Raw genomic sequence first — 25519 nt, 5'->3', positions numbered from 1 at the left:
ATTTCATGCAGTTTATTCCCTAGATGTGTTAAAAATATTCCAAATTAGGAAGCTGTCTTTCTTAGTCCTATCTTCTCTGTCCCATTTTTAAAACAAACAAGCAAGACGCACACTTGGGTTTTTTTGTCCTTTTTAAAGGATGTCTGTCCTGTGGGTAACCTATGGTGGTCACTCATTCAAAGGACCTACAGATCTAACTGGATGCTTATTACTTAGGAGCACCTCAAATTCATGTTTGTTTTACTGGGTATTTGAAATCCTGTTTCTTTTGATCAGATTTTCCATGGTAAAGATCATGTAATGTAAAGGATTTAAGTGTAACATAGGTGGTCATCTTTATAGATGTAAATGGGAATTTAGGCATGCGGCAACTCACTATCAATGTGTTACGGTTTTAAAGCAGCAGTATTTCCTGGCAATATTAGGTAGGTGGATAAACCCTGCTGTCTTTAGTTAGTTCCTTCCGAACTGAAACAGATTATGTAATTGGTATCTCTTATTTGTAGGGATTTTTCAAGTATGTAAAGATGTTTCTTAGCTATCTTTCTAGTATTAAAGCAAACTATGGGCATAGTTTGGCTTACTAGCACTGTCTTTTTGGCAGCTTTTAACTCTGCTAGTGAAACTTGTCCAAATAGGGTTTGCTAGTTACATTTAAAAATTCTGTATCTTGCTATGACAAACTCCATTTTGAATCTTAATAGATCAAAAAGACAATATCTCATTAGTCATTTGTTTTACTTCTGCCCAAAATTTGATGATATGCAGAAGACACTTCCATAAGACACTAAATTCAGTATGATGTTCTTGACAATTACTGTATATGTTTAGACCTCTATCTTAATTTCCCAAGGTGGTTACCAAGTTCAAATATCTGTGTGTAAGTTGGTGGTCTTAGTAGTTAAAGAAAGAAATGCAGACTTCTCATGTAACACATCAAACATTATCAAATTTGAGATGCCCATTACTCAGATTGGCTGATGTGAAAAAGAAGTATTTTCTGCTGTTTCTGCAGTATATTATGTTCTTCTTTATTTCTCAGTCAGGTAGTTAGTGTGCTGACATGTCTGAGATAGAGATTAACCTCGAGAAACAGTGCAGATACCACAATTTCCCAGTATGGGTGACAAAACACTGGACGTTGAAACTTGGATCTGCTCAAGCATCTGATTTTCAAAAGCTCCAAATCTGGAGAGCATTACCTTGATGTTTTCTGTGAAATGCAGTTGTGCTTGTGTTATCCATTCTGGTTCATAAATACATTTGCTGAGTTTGGGTTTGAAGTTAGAATTCTAGGAGTTAGGGATGTATTTTATGCCCCTGCAAATGAACAGAATCAGGCTGACAAAAAGCATGGTGTCTTTTAATCAGATAATACATCCTGATGTGCCATAGCATATGTTTGGAGGAAATGAAGAAGGTGGGAACTCCTTTTCTTGCTGGGAATTTAAAATTCTACAAGATTTATTACTCTAGAAAATCATAAAACAAATCCACGACTTCTTTGGAAAATAACCTTTTCTACCAAGATAATGAAAGTAATCAGATTAAGTGTGTGCAAAGACTCTGTTGTTTGGGTTTTACTCCATAGTATTTGCTATCAAATTTTGTTTGACATTTAAAATGTTAAATTACCATTAATTTCAAAATAAAGTTAATCAAGCCATAATTTTTAAAAACATGCTTCTCATGCACGTTTTGGAGCTGTATTGTCATTCCATTTCTTTGTATGTCAAGAAATAATTTGCAGTAAGTGTTGATTCATTTAGAGAAAACAAAAAATGCTTCATTTTGATTTCTTTTGTCCGTTTCTTTAGTCATCTTCTGAATCTACATCTTTGTCTCTATTACTTTCCTCCACAGCACCTTCCCCACAGGGACCTAGGATTTTCCTGTTTCCCAGCTCCCCTACACTCTCTTGTGATTCCCCACATCTTAAAAAGTCCTGTCTCCTCCTCTCGGGGTCTAGCATTAAACCTCTACACTCTAGCCATGTCAGCCCAGTTGTTCTGAGGAAAAGTGTTTCTTTCACTGAAGAGCTGCTTCTGGCTGCTTCTGGTAGGATCTATCTATTATGGCCTTTTAAACAAACTTTTAAGGGAATGTTGTTATTTGATTAACACAGAGATGCTTCTATAACTCTGGGTTTGCTCAGTTAGCCTCTGAAAACTGCTGGCTACATGACTATACATTCCATCTCTCACATTCTCTGCCTCAGAAGCTTGAAACGCCTTCAGAACTTCTTAGAGGATTTGAAACAATGTCATTTATGCTCCAGAATTTCTCTGGCCTTGAAAAATATCGTTTGGTAATTGGACTGAAATAATTTACTTTATTTGTAATCCCACATATTCTCTTCATTTTGTTGTTCTTGCATTTTGCATGGAGCAAATGCTCATTTTACTTCCTCGTGAATTCATTCATAATTTGCTGAAATAATGGCTATCAGATGCTACCAACTCTGCTTTTTAATTTAAACTTCTAAACAGAGCCCATGCTTTTTATTTTTTTACTGCCCACTTTTTCATTTCACTGACATGAATTATTTTCATGGATTTCAATTAAATCGTTGAGATTACTGTGCTTTTTTTTGTAGAAACTCTTTTGGTTAGTTTGTATTTTTTGAGTTTGTTTCATGTGTAGTATTTATGCTATGTTTGTCTGTATTTAATATTGTATAGTCCCTGACAGTGATGTTTAGAATCAATGCTAAATAGTAAAGGCAATTTAATCTTGTTTAATGGGACTATACAGATACTAATATTTTTGTTTCCTTATCCAAGAACAGCTAAAAATACTCGTTGAAAATTGTAGTGGTTTTATATCTAATTACATGGTAATGGTAGCTTAGTAACTCTTAAAAATGAATGAATTAATTTAGGAATGAATTTACATACATTATTAAGTCTGGTAATATTTCTAGATCTCCCAGTCTTTGGTTAAAACAAATATCTACTTTTTGATGTATATTTACAATTTTATTCATCTTTATCAGATATTTGATCAGAAGAAAAAGGAAAGTAGCAAGGAATCACTGTTTTGAATTAGTTACAAATTCTGGAAAAGAAAATCTTGCTTCATTTCTAACAGTTTGCACTGTGATGTTTGTATCTCATTCTGCTCCTGACACCTTTTTGTTCTTTATGCTCTGCTTTCTTCTACCACTTATGGGCTTATTTTTGCTTTGCCATGTTAGCCCTGATGGCTTTAGATAGAAGGAACAGCAATGATAATGTGCTTTAAGGCTTGACAAATTACCAAGAAAATCTGATTCACTAGCATTGTGTTTAGGAAAAACACAATCTTGGTATGCATTTAGTGATTTTTTAACCACAGAGCCCATAATTTACTGTCAGACACATAACCTGCATCTCAACACGCTCTGTTCAGGGGACACATCCTTGTCAGCAAATAATTCAACAGCAAAGATGCTTGTGAATCTGATAAACCTTCTCTGCACTAAATCTCCTGTGGTTAGGGGAGTAAGGCTGGAGGTAAAAATCTGAAAGAAGGAAAGAGTGAATTATTATATTATGCAAAATTGGAGTTTATCTCTTGTTCATTTACAGCTACTCTGCAGGTTATGTGTGTGCAAATATAGTAATCAGATAAGTGTACTTTTAAATGCTGAGCAGTAGTAACCCTTAGCTTATTTGACTGAATCAGATGAGTATTTCATCATGTACAATAATTTGTAATTTTTTCAGAGTTTATATTTCAAATCAAAGGATATTCATTGCCTTTTTATTCTCTTCTTGTTCCTAATGCTTTATGTAACTGCTGTTTTAATTGTGTAGTCTCCTACTATTAGTTAGGAAAGGTGATTTAGTTACCTGAAACTCTCTGAAAAACAGATTTTTATTACTTCTATTAAATAAAAATATTGTAATAATATTAGTGAGAGGTACACAACTATGGAGTAGTCTGACAGAGAGACTCTTTGCTAAGGGCAGATAATGTGGTTATGTAAAAACCTAATTTGAAAAGTAGATCTATATTTCAATCATAGGCAAAAAGTCATAACAACAACAACAACAAAAAAGTTAAATGTTATAGGAAAGAATTTTAAGCTCACATCTTTTAAGTTTTTATATTTTAAAGTTGACTTTAACTCAGGTTGACAGCAGGAAAAGATCTTATATCAGGGAGGTTTGTCCAAATACTACCAGATCACTGCTAGTCATGTAAAAAGGAAAAACTTAGAACAACCCTCAAACCAAAAATAAATTTTAATGCTTTTTTTTTTTTTAAAGTTAAGATTATGGGGATAATTTGACTGTTTTCAATGACTCATTTTTATCTATTTTGAAATCACTTTTTGATTACAAATTATAATATATGTTTCTTTAAATGTCATTTGTACTGGTACTCTTCAGGAATGGGCAGTGGGAGTGCTGGAAAAGAAGGGGGGCCATTTAAAACTCTTTTAAGACAACAGACTCAGTCAGCTCTGGAACAAAGGGTAAGGCATTTTATACTTCCATTTCTGGTCTACTGAAGTGAAAACTTACCTTGTAGTAAGTTAAATGTTTGCTGTTATTTTCTGTTTGAAAATGTGTAATTCTACTACAAGTGTTGACTGTTTAATAGCCCTTTTATACACAAATTATTTAAATATTATTATATTACTAAAGCATTAGGAAAAGTGGAGTAGTTAACTCAGTAATTACTCAAGTAATTCCAGTAGTATTAAGAAATAATAGGAGAAACTACTGTTGTGTGCTCTCTGTAAGGTACTGATGCATGTTAAGTTTAATATTGAGTAAACACATGATGGTAAAGTTTTTACAGAAGTTAAATTCAGAAACACTGGCATAGCTTTAAACAAGTTGAAAATCCCATCTGGAGTTGGGAAAAGTTTCAGGTTTTGGGAATTCAGTTGATGCCTTGCACCCTATTTCGTGGAATAGCAGGTAGCCTTTAACTGGGAACTTGAACCTGAACTACTTGCCAAGCAGTAAAAAAACATTTACAAATTTAAGCTTATCCTCTGTAGGACTGTCATTATACCATCACAAATGCCATCTGTCATTATACTGAATAGACTGTATGATGAAAAGAGTGGTTTAAATTAATTATTTATATTTAGAATGAGTAACTGCAACTTTTTTAATAAATTATATACTGCTTTGATCAAAATGTTGATAGAGAGGTGTCTTGAAGGAAAAAATGTGAATATATTCATACTCAGAAATAAATTGAATTGCAATTTCTGACTACCTAAACTAGTGACATTGGAGCATAAGTGTTAGTTGAGAAAAAAAAAAATCACTTGCATCTATGAAATACAAGTGCCCAGCTGCTATTTTGAGTAAGTGGATGATTCTCTTCTCATTTCTTGTGTTATCCACGGCTAAGGGAGGATCGCCTCATAGGTTCTGTAGAAGGCGGGTATGTTAAAAAACACTGTGTGACTCTTTCTAGCCTTTTCTTCTTCTATTGGGGATTTCAAAAGCATTATCTGATTTTTTTTTTGTGAGGCTATGCAGATTTCTTTGTTATTTTGTTTATGCAGAGATTTTTTTAATTTGTTGTCTTTAAGAGCATTTTTTTAGATCAGTGTATTTTTTTGCATGTTGATAGATTTCAGTTAAAATTTTAGTTTAGATATGAATACAGATCCATGGCTTTTTGCTTTCAATTTTTTAATTTGGCTGAAGGAATGCTTTAAAACAAGCCTTTTTTCTGTTTACCTTTGATTTTGCTAGCATTTCAGACATTCCATGGCTGATCTTTTTATTTCATTAGGAAGCTTTTTAAAGACAATAAATATGTAAATTAAGAGCCCTTAATGTATTTTTAGAGCTTGAATTATTTGCACATTATTTTGATAAGGTCTGTGTATTGTCTAGTAGAAGAAAATACTGTAAAATCAGATGGAGACATGTTAAGTCTGTTATTGATGTGGATTATGATGTAGCAGCAAAGCATGTGGTCAGTTAATAGATAAAAAATATGTTCATTCTGTCTTCTGAAAATTTCATATTGGATGTAGTTTTGCTATGGTGTTACCTCGTTTGGTTACCTTTAAGTGGAGTTAACTAGAATGAATAACATCTGTAAGTTATTTTGTCTGTTTTAATATTACACACATAAACAGTGCACTCTACTTGTCTGGTTTACTTAAGATAGCAAGTATTTGGGAAACCCAAGAATAAAATCAGTATATATAATAAAGTTTCACATATATTAGATATATCATAAAATCCCAGAATAATTTGAGTTTAAGGGACCCTAATGATCCTCTTATTTCAACCATCCTGCCATGGGTAGGGGCATATTCCATGAGACCAGGTTGCTCAAATGGTTCTTTTGAGTCTTAGATTATTTGGATGTATGGTAATGCTAAGGTACCTGCATGTCTCAACAGCTTTTTTTAGCCAAATATGTTTTTAGTAGATTACTTAAATAACCCTAACTGCAAACAGAACAGAGTTTGTTAGGAGGGTAATATTCCTCAATTTCCTCCCGGGAAACCTGCAGAAAATAACAGCTGTGAAAAACTCATGTACATATTACATTGTACATTAATAACTGTAACTGTAGCACAGCTGTCTCTCTGTATATTTTTAACTAAAAAAATACATGCTGCATTTCCATCAGTAGGAAAATATGAGGTTAACTTACTCCTAAAAAATTAGCCTATGTTTTTGTAGAAATGGCCAAAAGCTGCTCTCGATTGTATTCCATGTCTCTCTCTTCCACTTGGAGAAATTCTGTTTTCTTCCTGTTTTTACATTCTGCAAGTGCTTGAGAGATCTTTTCTGCTGCCTTTTCAAAGTGGGGATATGTTGGCCTCCATCTCTGAAGGGCACTGCAGGAAATCTGTTGTGTTAGAGTGCAGTTCTCTAAATTTGTTTGGCTGAAATTCGTTTGGCTGAAATCCTGACTTAAGCATCTTCCCTTTCCAGTGACTTCTTATCCACCCATCCCCTCAGTTCAGGTCAAGAGAAACTGTAAAGTTGTTTGGCCACCTTGTTAGATGGCACAGTAAATGTGCTTAAATAAAAATAATTAACCAGGAAGTGAGCAATATCTTAATGTGGACCGGTTCCCTGCCCTGGTTTAGCCCCAGATGCTCTGTGAGCATTACCTGAGGGAGTGGTTCAATGATGGGAGTGAGTGAATGGCTGGAAGGGAATCAAAGAACTGCTTCAGCTGGCACTTACACCAAAGGGTGTGTGTGTAGCCTTGCTCCACGTCCTGCTTCATTGTTTTGTGTGTCTTTGAACGAAATGTACTTAAGAAAGAACAGCACTGGCAATACATGTCTGTGTATGCACATTTTTAAACACTGTTTTATTTGAGAATTTGTTTGTAACCTTATCAGACACCCCCCAAACACCAACTAGAAAATCTCTGTATAGTTGTGAGGATTAAAAGTGACAGTTCTTTCATGGTCTGTGCAATTCAGTGACAGAAGTGGAACAGTAAATTGGTGGTGGTAAAATGATTGACCATCTTCAGTCGCAGCTTGGAAATCATCCTGGTTTGTCATATACTGAAATACTTTGTGGTTGCATCGCCTTGATGTAATGGAGTCATTTGCAAATTGCAGTAGTAGAAGGGATTTATAATATGGGAACTGCATCTGGTTTTCCCAGAAATCTCTATTTCCCTGAAATAACTGTAGATTTAGAAGTTTGAACCATTACGGTTTACGTGTAATTGAGGCTAGAACTTGTATTTGAGTGAGAAAATAATAAAATTTTAAAAAGCTCTAAATGAGATAAAAAAGAAAGAAAAATCTTCATATGAAGTGATGGAGTTCCATCTCTGTCAGATTGATTGAGAGATGGCTAATAGAATTGTGCCAGAATGATTCAGTGAGTCTGTTACCCAGATTTTTCTGTGGCTCAAATTAACTGATGGAACACCTTATTTTTATCAAGTATCATAATACAGTTTTGGGACTATTGATATATTTATTGAGATAAAACCATGTTATTATTTGAGGTTTTACTCCTGGTTTCTAGTGTAGGCAAACTGGAAGTCTGAACATGTTAAAATTACTTACAGTACACAGCCTTATGGGAAGGAAGCGAAAGTGGAAAAACTTCTGAATTTCCATGAGCATGGAGTATTGTTTACTTTGTTCAATGCATACTGTTTCAGCACAGTGTAAATGTGACTGTCTGTATATATAAAATGTAAATATAATACAGGCTTAATGGAATTTCATACAGATGGCAAATTCAGAAAACTTCTTTATTGATTTCTGCAGTCCTGGGAAAGCAAGTATTTTGACTATTCTGATAACCTGCAAAGTACTTTGCAATCTGTTAGAACTTCCTGGGGGAATCTTTACTGTATCCTTCTCTAGAATCCATTGCTGCTCCTGAAGACCCATCAGTCAAAGCAGGTTTGCAGAGTCCTGGGGTGCAGTCTTCCTACTCTTTAATTGCATTCTAAGGCAAAACTACAGGGTTTGGATTTTGGGATTGTTTTTCTTTTTCTTCTGGTTATTGGTACTATGGTTGCTGATTTCAAAGTTTGCCTCTTAATTTTGAAAGTTTAAGCCAAATGAAAATCCAGAAAACTTGAAGTTTGTAGGACCTTTTAAAAGTTTTAAGAGTTCCTATAACAAGGGTGGTAAGAATCCTGAAGTATTAATTCTTAAACCTACATTGGGCTTTAGTTTAAGATGACTTGTCATGCCATGTATTGCTGGAAGAACCCGATCCTCTCTGCAGCATGTGTGCTGTTCAGGTAGAAGCTCAGTTGAATTGTGCTGTTTCCAAGTATGTGAGAAAGGAATCTATCCTGTACTTTCTCTCATATAAAATTATGGTGTTTATTTGTTCCATTTAATCAGTTACAATTATACAAGACACAATTGCATGATTTTTCTTCTTTTTTTTTTTTTTTTTTGCTTTCTGCATTTAGAATTGCTGAACATGAATTATTGCCTTTCCCCCATAAGTGTGCTATTATGTATATATTAGACTTATCACAGAACGTTTCTGGAGAAATTAAAATCCAAGTTTGGGCTCCACTTCTTTGAATATGACTTTTATTTTATCATATGTGTCTTGCAAAGTTGCCGTTATTACTTACTTTGCCTCTTTTATGAATTAAAAACTGGAGTAGTTGCTGAAACTTTACTCTTCATTTTACTTATGAACTGAAAGTGAATTACCTTAGTTTAAGGACTTACAGTTGTGTTTCAAGACCTGTGTTTTATTTTAAAAGGTGGATATTTACTTGTTATATTTAGAGCTGACAAGCACAGCAGTCCTTTGATATTTTTTGGCTATGTTTTCCTGTAATAAGACATTCCTCATTCTTACAAGACTACAGTTTGTTTCACTCTGTGCTTCAGAATCAAACTGCAGTCGGAACACCTCAAAATGGAGAAAAATGTGGTTTTTTCATCCGCTAGTGAAAGAAGAATTCTGCTGTTCAGCAGCCATGGTAAAAATGGATCGATAGAGGTTTTATTAACCTCTAAATATGTCAAATTTTGATTTTTTTTTTTTAATCACTGAGAAACAGCTCTGTGGGGGAAAAGTATCTTTCACTGTGTAAAACCTCTGCTTTTCTGATACAATGGGTCCATAAGGACGCATGGTTCTGAAGCGCTCAGTAAGCCTGAAGGACACGTCTGGCCCAGTGTAACTGCTTTGCTTGTATTTCAGGGAAGTGATCAATTCATTGCATGTTAACTGGAACTCAGCAGTGCTCGGTGAGCAGTCATTTATTGTCTTTTTTTAATCACAACAGGAATTCCCATTTTTTACCTTGACGACCTTCCCACCAGGCTTTCTTGTCCACGTTGGGGGTGTTGTCAGTGCTCGCTCAGTGAAGCTCCTGGATCGCATCCACAATCCTGGTATGTCAGTACAGGAATGGCTTCCTTGCACAAGGCCTGTCCTCTAACCTTTATAACATATCAGTGCTTGAATAGATACTGATCTATTCTAACAGTGTATTTCAGATAATCGTTACTCGGCTTGAAAAATAAGATACTCCAAGGTTATGTTTTTAGTGAGAAACATTGCAGCAAGTTAAAGTAGTAATAAAAATAATTTGAATCAGTAACTTTGCACTCAAAACTAGCTTTGAATTATTGAGGGGTTAATTAATTTTTTTGCCACTTTTTGTGATTAAAACTTGATGCAAGTTTTTCATTCAAACAAAAATGAGTTGAAATGATGCTTGATCTTAACAATGAATGTTTTCCCATTTTCAGCTCCTTGAAATCCTTAAGGACTACAATTTAGCTCACAACATGGTTTTTAACCTTTACAGCTTTGTTTTTGTTCTTAAAAACTTTTACTGCACAGTACTTCAAGATTTTTATTTATTATTTTCCTGGGAACCCCAGTATCAGAACATGTGTGTTTTGCATGTCCTAGTCCTAATGTTAGAACTGAGTGACTTTTGACTCTGAAGACTTGGTTGGTTTAGTCACTGAGACCAGATAAGCAATGCTTTGCAAAAAGTTGGAGTTGACAGTGCACTTAAAAATGCAGAAGAGAGTAAAAATAGCACCTTGTAGTGGTTTTGCATGCACTAGTCAGGAGTAATAAAAGGAAGTTTATTTAAATATATCCTTAAAAACAAGTACAAAACCTGAATCTTTCCCTTTTCTTCCTCTGGCCCAAGGCAAGCAATTCTCCAGGCAGGCAGATCACATTGTTGTTGACCTAAGGATTCACTAAACTGGCAACATGAAATTAAATCCAAGTCTTAATTTGTATTAGATCTTCCTACTTTAAGGATTTTTTTCAAGTATATTAGTACACAAATGTTACTCTTTTGTTTTCCTATTCAAAGATCTATTTACACAGTGAAGAGAAGATAAAAAGAAATGTCAAAGTATAATTAATATACAAGTCTTTCTTTGTCACAAAGTTATTTTAGGATTCTGTATTTCCAACAGATTTCTGATACAGGTCTCTTATGTGCAGAATTTACTGTGTGATGTAAGACAGAATGGAAAAAAATCAATTTTGCTCAGAAGTTTTAAAAACTAATTTCTTGCATTATGCACTCCTTCATTTTTGCCAGCTGACTGGAAGCAGTTTAAGACATAAGGCAAGATAGAGATGTGTTTGCACAGCTGCAATGTTTCTGTGAGACTTGCAGATTGCTCCTGACAAGTGAATGTAAAATGCATGATCCTTGGAACTCATATTGCAAAATAGTGGGGAAAAAAGAGGGAACAAAGGCATGCGGCTGTGGGAGGGGAGGTGGTGGAGAAGTGGAAAAAATTCTGGTATGGTTATGATTGTGAAGCTTTTGAGTCAACTAAGTCTGTAAAATATTTAAGGAAGCAAATAAACTGGCAAATTAATTAATCAGGAAAACATGGAAGAGGAGAGAACATTTGAAGGTGGATTGAGAACATTTGAAGGTGGATTAAGAGCTTGCCAGTAAGACAAAATTGCCACATACTGTCCACTTTGGTCACCTAGTACCAGATTGCTATAGCATGCTCCTTTTTCCCTTTCTATTTCAGCCTCTTATTAACTCTGCTGTCTGTGTCTTTCCAGTTCCTGTGGAGTGATGTTGTCAATTGTGTTCTTGTCGGTAGTTTTTTTTTTTTTTTTCACTATTCTGCTTCTATAACTGATCTACTAATTTGCTGTTTTGAACTCAGCCTTTGTCGGAATTATGGGTAACACAAGATCATACAAACTGCTAGACTGGAATAGTTTCAATTCAGGTATTTTATTAGTCATTCAGTACTACATATGCTGACAGAAATTATGGCAGCTCAGTGAAGTTACTAGAAATGCTCTAGGATATTTAGGTTAATGCTTCAAATTTAAATCTATTTAATCATCAAATGCCTAAATGTCATGTTTTCATGTTGTTAAAGACTTCCTTTAAAATTACAAACTATTGTTTCAGTATAAAATAGTATTGCTAAGAATAATTTATTATCAATCTGGAAAGCTGAATGTTCAGATGTTTATTTAGTAGTCACTTTCAGCTCAGCATCTGTGAAGGAAGTAATTTAGGGAAAGAGAATGGATTCTTCCTTACAGAGTTGGGATCGTGTCAGGTGTGATTTTCTTTTTTGTTTGGTTTGGGTTTTTTTTATATAATGGAGTTTTGGGGTTTTTTTGGCCTATTGGTTTGTTTTGGGGGCATTGTTGGTTAGGTTTGTTTTGTTTTGCACGGGCTTGCGCTTTCTTCAACAATGGCTTTCTTCCTGTTAATTTCAGGAAATCGAGGAATGTGTTTGTTCTTAATAATAGTTCTGAAATAACAGATGTCTTACAGATAATAATACGTATAAAAACTGTCCAAGAAAAATAGAGAACTATCAGTTTAAAGAGAAGGATAGTATGTAGCCCAGGATTTGTTGGTTCATAGATCTTGTATTGTAAAATGCAGCCAGTTTCAGGACTTAAAATATAATTCTTTTTAATCACTGCATTACCTAGCTTGAAAAAAGCCCCAATATTCTTATTATATGCAGTTTTAATAATCAAAGTGTGTAACTTCCTTATACAGCTGTGGAAGGAATAGATGAGCTGATGCAGTCTAGATGAAATAAAGACATCTCTGTCTCATGTTTTCCCTCTGGAAAGATAAAATGCTGTGGAAGAGAGGCAGGCATAACTTCTCTGCATATAACATCCAAGCCAGTAGACCTTGTCAAACTTTGATGTTTTTAAAGCTGGCACAATAAAAAGGTACAAAGCTGCCCTCTGAGAGCTTGTTTCCCTCAGAAACCTTCCTTCTTGATAATTCACTGTTGCCATGCAGCTCTGTATCATGCTCTAAGATTCAGCTTTAACATACAGTTATTAAAAAACAGACATTTTTAATTTTGCAAATTGTTCAAAAGTAGGGAGAGCCTAAAACTATTGGCTCACTTTTATTGCTCCTTGTTACAGTTAGCATCCTTTAATATTATGATTATAAGCTTTTTTCGACTTTTTTGGTTTTCTTTGCTTCTAAAGTGATAATCTTTTAAAATTAACCTTCAGTATGAAAATAATGTTTTAAAATTCTCAGGTCTGTGTCTGGTATAGCGTAGTCTGGTCCATGGTGTTAAAAATATGTCAAAATTTTTGTATATTGTGTGCAACCTTGAAAAGTTGGAATTCATTGTTACTGCTTCCAGATTGTTGAGTAGGATGTTTTTATTGAAAGAATTTCAGGCTGCTTTCTGGGGTATAAGTGTGAACCATTTGTAGGAACACAGTAGGAAATGTCAATGTTCCAGTTGATGTGTGATGTCATTATCCTTCAGAACAGGTAGTAAAAAGCCCAACATTTTAAGGTTGACCTCTTGCCTTTTCTTGGAGAATTTCCAGGTTGACTTCTTTTCCATCAGTATGTGTTGAATGAAAATGGAAGGTTAAGGCAGTTGTCAGAGGCTTTTTCTGAAAAGACTGAGGAGTGTGATATTATCCAGTAATAATGTACTCCACTTTTCTGCAGCCTTTCCAGAGGAGTGAATGTTCCTAAGTAATTTCTATGGTTAATGTAAATGGTGTTTGAATATTATTTCTGGAAGTAGATACCATCCTCATGTTAAAGAAGTAATTTTCATTGGGACTGTGCTGCTTTGTTTTTTTGAAAGTTCTAAGTAGATACTTATGTAACTGAAGAAAGAGTGGTCACTGTCTCTGAGCATAGGACAGTATTCACATGTTCTGTTAGAGATTCATAAATAAACTTGTCATTTAAAATCTTTGTTTAGATTTCTTTGCCTACCTAAGTAATGCTGTTTAATTTGTTCATATTGGTTTAAAACTCTCCCTAAATTCTGCCTAATGGTGTGAAAGGCAATATCAAGTTTTCCTTGCACAAGTGCTCCAAAAAAGCCATTGCATATTGCACAACTACACTTTGGTTTTGAATTGATAGTACACAGGAGAGAGAACCTTGGTCTTACAAAAATCGTGTTTCTGCACATACCTTGTCTTAATTTCAAAATATGGAGCTTTACTAAAACTGTTGTCTTCATAAAATTTCCTTCATGGATTGCATTGAGTTTTTCCAGCCTTCTGATACGTGATTCTGTGGTTGCAAACATACAGTTGTAGAACTATTTGCCTGGCTCAAAATGTATCATTGCTAGAAGAAAACCAGAATGGTTTTGGTTGAATCAACACCTTCCTAACTGCTATATAATTACAGTTAAACATGGCCTTGTAAAATTTCTACAGAAGTTTTGTAGGAAAATATACTGAGAGCACAAGTTCTCACTGACTCTTAAGAGGATTATAGGAATAACTGATAATTGTCATTGGATAATATAAGACACAAGAGATTTTCTTTTCAAGTCTTCTTGGATCCAGAAGTTAAAAGAGGCTTCTCTGCCTTGTTTGTCTTGAAACAAACAGTTGTGAGCATATAGAAATAATGCAGAGGTTCTGCATTCCTGAGGGGTGCAAACAAGGAATAGGAAATTCAGAGACATTGTCGTTTCATACCAAATAATGGCATCCCATTCCTGCAGCAATAAATAGATAAAATGTGGTTTACAAAGCCCTGTCTTGTTACAGTATAGTGTCCCCAGTTTTGGGTAACAGCCCCTTTGTTGTAGTCATTTGAAGCTTTTCTTTGAAGATTGCTCATGATTTAAAATAGGTTGTATTTATTGTGCCAAGGCGACAAAGCAACAGAGACAAAAAATAAAATAAGTAGTTTTTCTATTACCTGCTGAGTCACCATTCTGGGATGAATGACTGAAATAATCACTAAAAGCTGGAGTAACAAAGGCACACATTTATACATGGAACTGATTTTCCACAGGCAAATTTATTTCCTATATTTAATGCTTTCTAATTCCTGGGCAGTATTTTTAAGTTTTTATAATTCTAAGTATGGTGCAACTTAAACCTTCGTTTTTAAGTATTTTAAAGTGTTAATTTAATTTTTAGTATATTCTGAATGTAGTTTTTTTATTCAAATGCCTTATGTTTTGACATACTTTTCATTTTATTGAAGTTGTGTCATGTAATGGTTTCCTTTCTTTTAGCTCTACACTAAATTATTAGTGCTGCTTTGACATTAGTGCACGATTTTGTTTTTTTAGACAATACTTTTTTCAGCTTGTGCTCTTCCTGTAGACTTTCATCTATAATTGGAAAAAAAGTTATAGCCACTGTTGTGGCTGTATTAAGCAATATGGGGAACAACCCTTCTGCTTCTCCACCTTGGAGTGTATTTTGGGATTAAAGCCAACACTTTAGCAGCGAGCTGCCAGTGAAAGGAGTGGAGTGTGGACTTTGCTGTATGTTTTCTCTTGGCGTCTTGGTGCTCAGGTAGTGATTTGGCCTGACTAACAGTAGAAAACTGCCCTGCACATAAAAGGGTTTGTGTTTAATCAACCAGCCAATATCTCACCCTGTAAATGCAGTTTCAATCCAAAGTGTTCTTAAAATTGTCTCCTTAGTAATTGAAGAATTCCTTCAACCTTCAAGTCTTGTTTTGCTCATTCAGCAGTTTGGGTTTAAGAAGTGAGATGTGTGGTGTTCTCTGACTTCGTCTGGCAGAAATGCACTGGTTATCAATAATATTTTGCAGGCTGAATGTTTTATTTCAAGTTTAACTTTGTAAGAGTAAGTGTGCCTGTTCTCTTTGAGTGTAGTTACACTGTTTCCTGCTAATTTAGTGGATCCTATTTTTCCTTTGATATAGCCCTTTAATTTTTTCCTTAATTTTGTTACAGAAAGTTTTAATTTGTACATGTTTTTGTCTTAAAGATGAATATAGGGAGTAGTATTTTTAACAAGGATGGAGTGGCTTGGAAACTTTTTTGAAAGTTTTAGGTTAATCTGCTATAGGTTTAGTTATTTGCTGCCTGAAAATACCAAAACCAGAGGTTTTGTGTTTCTGTACAGTTATTTAGTTGTCAAATATTTTAGAAAACTGATAATGTCAATGTTTATGGGACAACCAGCAAGGATTAAATAAAACTTCAAGGTCCAGGGAAGGTTCTTATAAACCTATAAAAGATGTCTGTTAAAAAAACCCAACCAGCCAAACCTACAGGAAAATATCACACTTCTTTCTGTATAAGCTGTTAGTAGGTTTTTTATTAACAAGATACAATAATAAGGAATCGTTGAACATGTGGATAATGACTTTGCCTAATGAAAGGTTCCTAGATTGAATCTGAAAGAATATTATTGGCCTTCATTGCCAATTTTGAAACTACAGAATGAGTGATCTATAGATCATGAAAATTTTCCTTTGATTGTCCTCCTCCTGTCAGAGTATTGTGTTCTACATGTAAATATTTACTAAATTATACAATATAAAATTGGTTGAAATGAATCAGACAGTTCCCGCTTTGGAGTTATTTCCTCAGGTTGTCCAAGGCTTCAGCTTTAGGGATACGGCAACTCTTGGGTATAAACTGTTGTCGTCAAGAGGCCATTCTTAACCTGTCTTCAGTTTTAAAAAATTTATATGGACTAGCAAAATGCAGCTTCTGGCTAAATCTTGAAAGAGCCTGTACAAGTGAACCTCTAGCAAACAACTTGGGAAATGTGTTGCTTCTTATGAATTAGAAAAGTGATAGTGTCTAAGTGAAAGATTTTTACAGGCTGTTGTCTCATGGATAGTACAGCTCAACCTTGTATTTTAAAGGAGATAGGTGACTTGGTGTTGGATAGAGCTAACTCAAAGAACATTCCAGAAGTGCTGTTTGTGTCTTACAAAACTGCTCAATAAAATCAATTTGGAAGCTTTCAGCTGGAGGAGGTTTGAGTTGGCACAATTTTTATAGAGCACTGTACTGTTGACAACATTGTTTCTCAAGTCCTCAACTATAGGAACAGTGTGCTTTGCTTCCACTTGGCTATAAATATCCTGCCAATTTGGAAACATTGATAAAGTAAGTTTAATATTCAGCCTTCTCTTTCCCACAAAGGGGGCATAATTAGCAGCAGAATTTCCTGCAAACTTTTCTGCTTAAAGTTGTAGAGAAACCTTGGTCCAAACTACTCGGTACATTTGCTAGAAAAGCTTGTGACTGAGTGCTCTGTATGCTTGCCTTTTTGCTTCCACCTAGAATCCAGGGCCATTACTTTCTGTAACCATTTCAGTGAGCTGCCATAGTTTTCAGTCTGTACTGTCACCTGATCCAAGCATGCGCCAAAATACCCACCGTTTCTGGCTCCTGTCTGCTGAATCTGCTTTGCAAACCCTTAGTTCTTAAGCTTTTGCCTTAGCAAAAAAAAACCAACAGGCACTCTCATGGAGTGTGCTGGACACATGCCATCCTGCTTCCCTAACTCCTTTAATTGTTTATGTAAATCCTTAGCTTTACTAAACTTGTAAATGCTACGACAGCATCCCCATGTGAAATTGTGTGGCTCATGTGTCAAAAAAGGCTGCTTGTGAAAATCTTTGTCAGAAGGATATGAATGCTACACATTGCACTGCATTCAGTGTTTTGTATCAACTTATTATTGCAATGTCATGGTGTTTGATTTTAATTGTAGACAATTTTTTTTTAATATACAAAGGTAAGTTCATGTAAACTGTGAATGTACAGTATTTATATATAAGCATAATAATTGTTATTTTTTGGCCTCTTTCTGGAAAAAAAAATAGTCAAATATCTTAAGCAGAGGTCCCAGTCTTCCTTATAGTTGTTTATGCATGACTTATGGAAATATTTGTTCTTGTGCAATAAGAAATTGTTGAATTATTTGAAAGATATTGGGCCTGATCCTGTTAATGCTGAAGACAATGGCTAGAAAATACTTCTTAATTCTAATAAGAATGAAAATGATCCATTACATTTCTGTACTTAATAATTTTGTTAGTGTGGATACTGAACAGGTCCTAGAATAAAGGGTGAAATGTTGTTTTTGCAACACACAGTGTTGAGCAACTTCACAACACTCTGTGTTTGCCATAATGGTTGGGTGTTCTTGTAGATGTTAGGTAAGAAAATTGTTAAGTCTCTTAATAACTTCAGTAATTTAAACAATGAATTTTAGTGGAGGAAAGCCAAATGTTGGCATAGAATTTGGGACCCGTCACTATTTCTACCTTTTATGTTCACTTTAAGGATCCTTGTTTCCTTTCAACATCTCATTCCATTTCAGTTTTCACTCTGGCTATATTCCTTTTCAATGTCATTCTTGTCTTTATCTATCTTACCTTTATTTCACAGCACATTTTGTATTCATCCTCAGTCACTTCACCTGTTGCTAACTCTCAAATCCTCATCATGACTTCACATTTTCTTGCACTTTGACATGGAAATGTCACTGGTGATAAGTAGAAGCAGTTTTTGCCATGTGGAACCAAAAGATATAAAAAGTTATGGTTTTGAAAAATTGGCACATTTTTTGTCTAGAAAAAGGGATTTCTTCATTGAAGGTGTTTTTCTTTGAAGTACAAAAATTTGTGTGGCTGTTCAGTCAGTGTGTATAATCAGCTGCCTGTGATCCAGTCTCACTGAGCAGGTGTTCTTCGGCATGGTCAGAGAACCACTTTTGCTGCTCCTTAGACTTTTCATCTCTAAGGAGAAACACATTGCTTAGCAAAACAATCTCTGGCCCATGACTGGAGGCGGGGGAAGAGCAATTGCTCCCAAGATCCTTGACCATTTCAACAAAAAGAGTTAAGAGAGAGCTTCACAGAATGTGACTGTGGTCTCACATCTTCCATACACTCTGAATTTGTCAGATGTTATGGCCTGGCCTTACAATCCATTTCCAAAAATTCTCCCTCGTTTCAACTACTTCTGCTGCTGTTGCCTGGTGGCAGCAAAAGCAGCCTCTGTCCAGAGGTGTCCATGCAAAGAGAAGCCATTTTCCACTTTTTGTACCACAAATGGTTCTGAGAGCTGAGCTGGGGAACTCCAACCCTGTGTTGTGATGGATTATTTCTGTAGGAATCTCCATTTCCAAAGCTGAGAGGAGCAGGTGCTCCAGGAATCTGAGTCAGGGTTGCTGAATATCATCTTAAGCATTTATTTTCCCAGTCACTGAGAGGATTTAAACAGTGTTTTCACACTGAGTGAAGTGCAGCGCCTCAAGATTCTGCCAGTAATGCATTGAAACCTGCTAAACTGAAGTTGCATATAACAACATGATTGATACGGTTCATAGAAATCCCTTGTTTTGTGTCCTAAAGTGTATATTTTTGTTGATTGCAGAGAACATTCCTAAGAACTCTCACTGTAAGGTTTTTTTCTGTTCAGTGTTTATTTCTTAAAGCAAAGGATGACTAAATTTCAGTCTGAGGATCCAGGCTGCTGCTGGTCAGCATAATGCTGTGACTTACACAAGCACTGCCATCTAAAGTTAGGTATAATTGAATATACAGACCTCTGTGCTCTTCCTTTTAATTAGAAAATGATTAGTTTAGTTTAGAAATATTAAAGCCTAGTGCTAAATGCAAAGTTGAGGTAAAGTCATGAATGAATACATCTTATTTTACAATATTGATTACATCTTACTTTACAATATTTCTGTTTCAGTAACTTTTAAATTATGTGTATATCTGCATCTTGCATTTTTGTTTGTCATGTTGTCAGAGAACCCAAGTGTATGATAGTGTGGTTATCATACACTGTATTGATAAAAATTCCTGGTAGTACAAAATTGGTTCCAAATAAATTTCAGGCTTTGATCTTGATATTTAAATTACGATTCAGCAAGGAGAACTGAGTGGCCAGAAGTTTGTATCTCTGCTAAGTTCAGATTAAAGGGAAATTCCATAAAAATCTCTCTAGTCAGAACCCTTGATAATATCTGAGGGATTGTTTATTACTGGTTTTCCCTTTTTGTATCAAAAATTAACACAGTTGCCAACTACCTTTATTGAAACAGGTAAGTTTTGAGAGAAGAAACAGCTGACAAATTCCAGTTGTAAATTCAGTATTTGTTGGCTCCATATGTAAAAAGCTTGCAAGACAAGAGCTTTAGTTATGGGAACTAATTGCTGAGCAGTTAAAATAAATGGATTGGATGAACTAATTCTTGCAGCACACTTTTTGTATTTTGTATCTTGTAGTTTTCAAGAAAAGCAGGCAGGATATATTTAACATATAACCTTGAGGACAATAAAGGTAATTGGAATCCATTCATGGGCATGAAGGGAAAGGTGCAGTTTCCAGGATACTGAAACTAAAAAGCACTGAGCATACACCCTGTACTTCTTCATTTTGCAAATGTAGATTTAGTTTCAAATCCCTGTGGCTTCTTACAGTTAGGAGTGCCACAGAACTGTCTGTTTGATTAGTGATATGGTTTTGAACAAATATTTTTAAAATCTGGTTAACAGAGAGAACTGCTTCCAGTAGGGAAAACTACTGAGGTTATTTCAAAGATATCAAGGGTACAGCAAAGTAAAATATTAGTTTACTACTACAGATTCCTATTCATTACTGTTAGTTTTTCAACATTGCAGAGTATCTGTGATGCTTTGTTGCAAGTTACACACTGCTCTTGTGTTGTTGGAAACTGAGAGTGTGGTTTGGAACTAAAAATGGGTAAAGATTGGAACAGTATCTACAGTATTTTAGTGTTATCTGTCACATGGACAACCACAAGAATGCATTAATTTGTGAGAACCTGCTCACATGGGGTAGAAACAAGACAATTAGTGAAAAAGTCCCATTAGGCTTCCTTGAAGTGTGATGAATAGGAAGGAAATAAAGTGTGTCCATATTCAAAACACTTGAGTATGAAAACCTCAACTTTTCAGATTAATTGCATGAAGCTTTGTGTTGGCATAGTACAGAATAGTGAACTGATTTATACTTTGTCTTTCAGATGAACCAGAGACACGAGATGCCTGGTGGGCAGAAATCAGACAAGAAATAAAATCCCATGCCAAGGCATTGGGTTGTCATGCTGTAGTGGGCTACAGTGAATCAACCAGCATTTGGTAAATCATGATGATGATTTGATTTTCAAAATGCCACAGAAAACATGTTTCATCACCAGTGGATTTGAAATTAACTGTTCCAGTGCAGTTGTTGGTACTGTCTATTCTAGAACTACTTTACAGGGTTTAAGTGACATTATGAAATTTCAGTATTAGGCATCTTCTATATATATTTAGATCCGGGGTTTAAGTTTTTTCTAATGAATGTTGCAATTTTTTCTTTTAAACTAAAGGCTACAATTTACTTTGTAGTTACAATATTAATTTACCCATGAAGTTTTCTAAACCTAATCTAACTAAATAATTAAGACTGTTCTAAAAAATACATGTATTGAAGCTTCATTATTGGATAACAACTGACAGACCAGAACTTAAATGGAAAACATCACATTTCAGGCCCAGAAAAAGCTCACCCTGGAGCCAGTTGTGCTTGATGATATTAAGACAGAAAATTACTCTGGTTCACTATTTCGACTTGGATTTGGGAAGTAATGAACAAATTCAAACATCTGAATTTATTTTCTTTCAAGTTGATTTTGCCTTAATGCTTTAAGGTAAAAGCGCTAAAGATGTGCTTTTTTAAGGAGAGAAATTGGAAAATTTTGTTTTACCTTATTTGCCTCAATTATTCCATCACTAAGGGGTGAACACACCTAAATGAAGCATTTATTCCTTTGCCTGTCAGTCTCCTTGTAAAAAGCATGAATAGTTTGTATTTTATTTTTCTATCTTAACTATGGGGAAAGAATGTACAGAGCATAGGCAGGCAATCAGTTATTGGGTTATTTGATGCTTGCATTTCTCTAAAGGTATTTAAAGTGGTAGTGTTTGATTATTGATAAAATATTGATTGGAATTCCCATACTTATTACCAGTTCAGCTTTATTCCATGCTTGAAGCACAAGCCTGTGTGTGTTTAAGTACTGGTCTGCCAGATGTGTTACATATGAAAAATTCTTTTGGAAAGAGAAACAAAAAATAAAAAAGACACATGTATCATTCTAGAAAATGTGGTAAAAATTTTCTATATTTTTTTTTTAATGTAGTATTTTGTACTGAATACTAGAGGTTTGTTTCTTATTTAACAACTTGAGAATTATTAAAAGCTCTGTAGTAGTTCTGAGAGCTTTAACTCTTCTAAATCCTAAGTGTGGTTGGTTACTTTACATGCAAAATGTACCATTATTGTAGTTCTTCCTAGTAAAATTCTACTGTTTTGCTACTTTTTATCCTTCCAAGAGGCACCTTGTCAGTGTTGGGTTGTAACTTCATTTTTGAAAATTGAATGTTAATAAGATGCTGAGGCTCTCGACTTCCCTTTTACTTTGGTAAAAAAATTATGCCTTTTTTTTTGTTTGTTTGGGTTTTTTTGTTTTGTTTTTAATGTTTGGTTTGCTGTATTTCTTTGCATTGTTAACCACAGAACTGAAAATCACACTTAAACCTGCTTAGTCTTTCTTTTGTTATATTATTTGTAACATGAGGCAAAGCTCTTAAGTCTTTCTGTTCAACCCTTCTTTATCTTGTACTTGTTATAATTTAAATCCCAGAAGAGGATTGTTTGTGAGTTTTAATGGATCAAATTGCGCAAGTGCACAAAATTAGTGGTGATGTTGAACTTCATTGAGACTTATACTAGCCTTTTAATCTGATAATTTTATATAAAAGCACCACTAAGTGGTAGGAATTCACTCTGTTGTTATTCTTTTCTCTTATAGTGAAGAGGTCTGTATTTTGTCCGCATCTGGCACAGCAGCTGTACTGAACCCTAGGTTCCTTCAGGATGGCACCATGGAAGGCTGTTTGGAACAAAGGTTGTCATGGCAGCCTGGCTTCTTTTCCATAGGGTCAGAGAAGGGAGAGGTTGATTTTTTTCCTCAGAGCCAAGATAGTTCTTCTCTATTAGGGTAGGTTACAGTGTTACAGTGCAGGATGCGGGACCAACCACTTTACTGCTTTTCACTAACAACAACCACCACAGGAGTAATGGAGCTCTGCACCCAATTAGATACTCTGTTTTTATTTCTAACAGTCTCAATAAGGTAACACGTTTGACTACTAACACAGATCATAACTCAAGTTTTTTTCCTTCGCTGCTCTTCAGGTCTCTTTTCTCAATTTTTTATCACACAATAAAAAATGACAGATGTTTGATAACTTACATAAGCCAGAAGTGGCTGTGGCTGTAATATGTGTGTATATGCTCCATTAAATACTATTTATGTGTGGGAAATAAAATAGCTTGGTTGTAAAACAAGTATGATGCCAGATTTTTCCAAAATGGGTATGTGTTTGTCAAAGTTGATGAACAGAATGATAAAACTGAAGGCCAAACATGAAGTTTCCCTTTGTTTCTGCTCTTGTGAATCAAATTTGAAGAATGAGCATTGCCACAAATTTATTTTCATGGAAAAGAAGATTAATTAATGCATATTGGTAATTTATTATGTATTCATCAGGATAGTAATCAAATATTTCAAGGGATTATTATAGTTGTAAGCAAGGCTATTTATTACACTTTATCCCTTGCCTTGCTTTTTTTCCATAATAAACCAGTCAGTGTAATATTTATTATTCTTTTACTCTGTTAGCAGAAGACCATTGTCTTCTGGTGTAGATAGATTTTTAAAAACTATGGCCAGAACTAAAATACTTGTTTCTGTAGTCACTGTATGATGGAGAGGAAGAAATATCATGTTCATAATATTAAAAAATAGCACTTTTAGTAGCACCAAAATACATATTTAGATAAGAGTTTTGGCATAGATTAGAAATGCCAGAGGGAGGTAAAACAGGTAAACAGACAAAGCTCATGCTCAACACAAAATATATTTGCCAGTCTTATGATAACTAATGTTCCAAATCTATCAGATTTGGTTAAGCACCTTTTCAGAATCACTGAGAATTCTTTATGTGAAACAGAATGAATGTGCAGTGATGATTTGCAGTTGGCCTGTGCTTTCCCTGTTCATATTTTTATAGTGGCCATTCCTGGATATTGCTCATGGGGGAAAGAGACTAAGCAAATAATTACCTCATACCTTGTCTTAGGAAATAATCTTGTTGTTCTTCTCACATATAATAATACATGTTAATATATGTTGTACAGGTTCTCAGCAGGATGGTTGGTTTGTTGTTTGCATTCTGCTCTTATGGGGTTTTGGGCACAATGAATGTAAAAGAGATTTTTTTGGTGTGTTTGGTACAGCTAATTCTTTGTACACCAGTTGTATAATGGATTATATTTAGAAGTTACACTGCTTAAAGCCAGTTCAATAACATTGCGGGTTTATATGAATTGTTAGACACTAAATGTCTTTTTTCTCAATCCCTGCATAGGAAGTTTCAATGCAAGTTTTATTGATAGCATTTTAGCAAGCAGTGTGCAACCTTTTAGTTCATATATTGTAATACTTGTCACATTGGTATAACGGAGCAGAGTTTGGTTGTGGCGTATGTTTTAAGGAAGTCTCTGTAGGTTTTTATACACATGTGCACTTACTGATCATGGTTAACAAGATGCAGATGTTTTAAGTATTCTCTCCATAATGTATTTTTAGGATTGAAGAAGCTTCACCACCAGGTTGTGGATTTTGCCATATCCCATATGATGAACTGAACATGCCATTTCCTGCTCACCTCACTTACTGTTACAACTGCAGGAAGCAAAAAGTTCCTGATGTCCTTTTCACCACAATTGACCTTCCTGTAGAGGCTATAGTTGTTGGGAAGGGCTGTCTTATTCAAGCCAGGTATCTGTCAAAATACTTCCTTAGTCTAGTAAAGTTTTGAAGATCTTTGAGAAAATTCCTGTTGCTAAAGTCCAATATGTCATCGAACCTTATATTTTAAAAATTACAATTAGCATGTGTTCTTGAATGAAGTTTTTCTCTGAAAGTATCATTGCACTGGTGTGGACTTTGAATTTCAGCTTGTAGGACTAAACCCAAAGAGTGGAAGATGATTAATGTATAGTCAGAGATGGGATTGCTGTGCTCTTTGTTTTTGTCTTTTCAGATAAATATGGTTAATGCTTTAGCTGTGAGGCTAAAACTTGGGTTTGGTTTGTTTGGGGTTTTTTTTTATTCTTTCCAATGTGTGTCTTGAATAACTGTATTGATAGGAATTTTAAAAGTTCTACCACTAGAAATTACAGTAGTAATTTTTTGTATTTGTGCCTGAAATGTTTGAGTTTTGCAGCAAGAGAAATAGGTGTTTGCATTGGGGATCTTACTAGAAGAAAAGCTGAAAATGGAAGTTTTCAGATTACACTGTCTCCAGGAATTAATGTAAAGAACTGGCATTTTATTTTACTGCTGCAGCAATCTAGAAGGATTGAAAAGAAGCTGTGTTAGGTTATACAATGAGGCAGAAAATTCAAGATACCCTGTGATCCCTTTCAATCTTCACAAATCCATTAAAGCTCTTTCTGTGCTGCTTGGTGTTGCCAGGTTGTGCCGTCTGAAGAAGAAAGCTCAGGCTGAAGCAAATGCAACCTCCATCAGTAACCTCTTGCCATTCATGGAGTATGAAGTGCACACACAACTGATGAATAAACTCAAGCTGAGAGGAATGAATGCCCTCTTTGGGCTGAGAATTCAGATCACTGTGGGGGAAAATATGCTGATGGGCTTGGCTGTAAGTACAGTTGGAATCCTGGGATTCTTTTGCTTTCTTACAGTATTTTTTT

General features: G+C 34.9%; 1 protein-coding gene across 16 annotated transcripts in view; it reads left to right on the top strand.

Moving 5' to 3' along the window:
* Positions 1–25519, top strand: part of C2CD5 (C2 calcium dependent domain containing 5) — a 56779-nt gene that overhangs the window by 14642 nt on the left and 16618 nt on the right. For 8 of the 16 annotated variants that reach the window (XM_066319494.1, XM_066319491.1, XM_066319489.1 and 5 more), the window contains 6 exons: positions 4377–4462; positions 9724–9832; positions 20715–20829; positions 22548–22643; positions 24390–24581; positions 25281–25467. In XM_066319494.1, coding sequence (XP_066175591.1) covers positions 4377–4462; positions 9724–9832; positions 20715–20829; positions 22548–22643; positions 24390–24581; positions 25281–25467 — 785 coding nt within the window. Of the gene's footprint in view, positions 1–1863; positions 2059–4376; positions 4463–9723; positions 9833–11605; positions 11672–20714; positions 20830–22547; positions 22737–24389; positions 24582–25280; positions 25468–25519 lie in introns of all 16 variants that reach the window. The other 8 variants (XM_066319493.1, XM_066319487.1, XM_066319484.1 and 5 more) reach the window with 7 other exon arrangements.

Source organism: Sylvia atricapilla, chromosome 5, assembly GCF_009819655.1.
Source record: "Sylvia atricapilla isolate bSylAtr1 chromosome 5, bSylAtr1.pri, whole genome shotgun sequence".
In the NCBI taxonomy this organism is placed as follows: domain Eukaryota; kingdom Metazoa; phylum Chordata; class Aves; order Passeriformes; family Sylviidae; genus Sylvia; species Sylvia atricapilla.
Note: the sequence above shows the minus strand (reverse complement) of the source record. Positions and strands in the feature narration are given on the sequence as shown.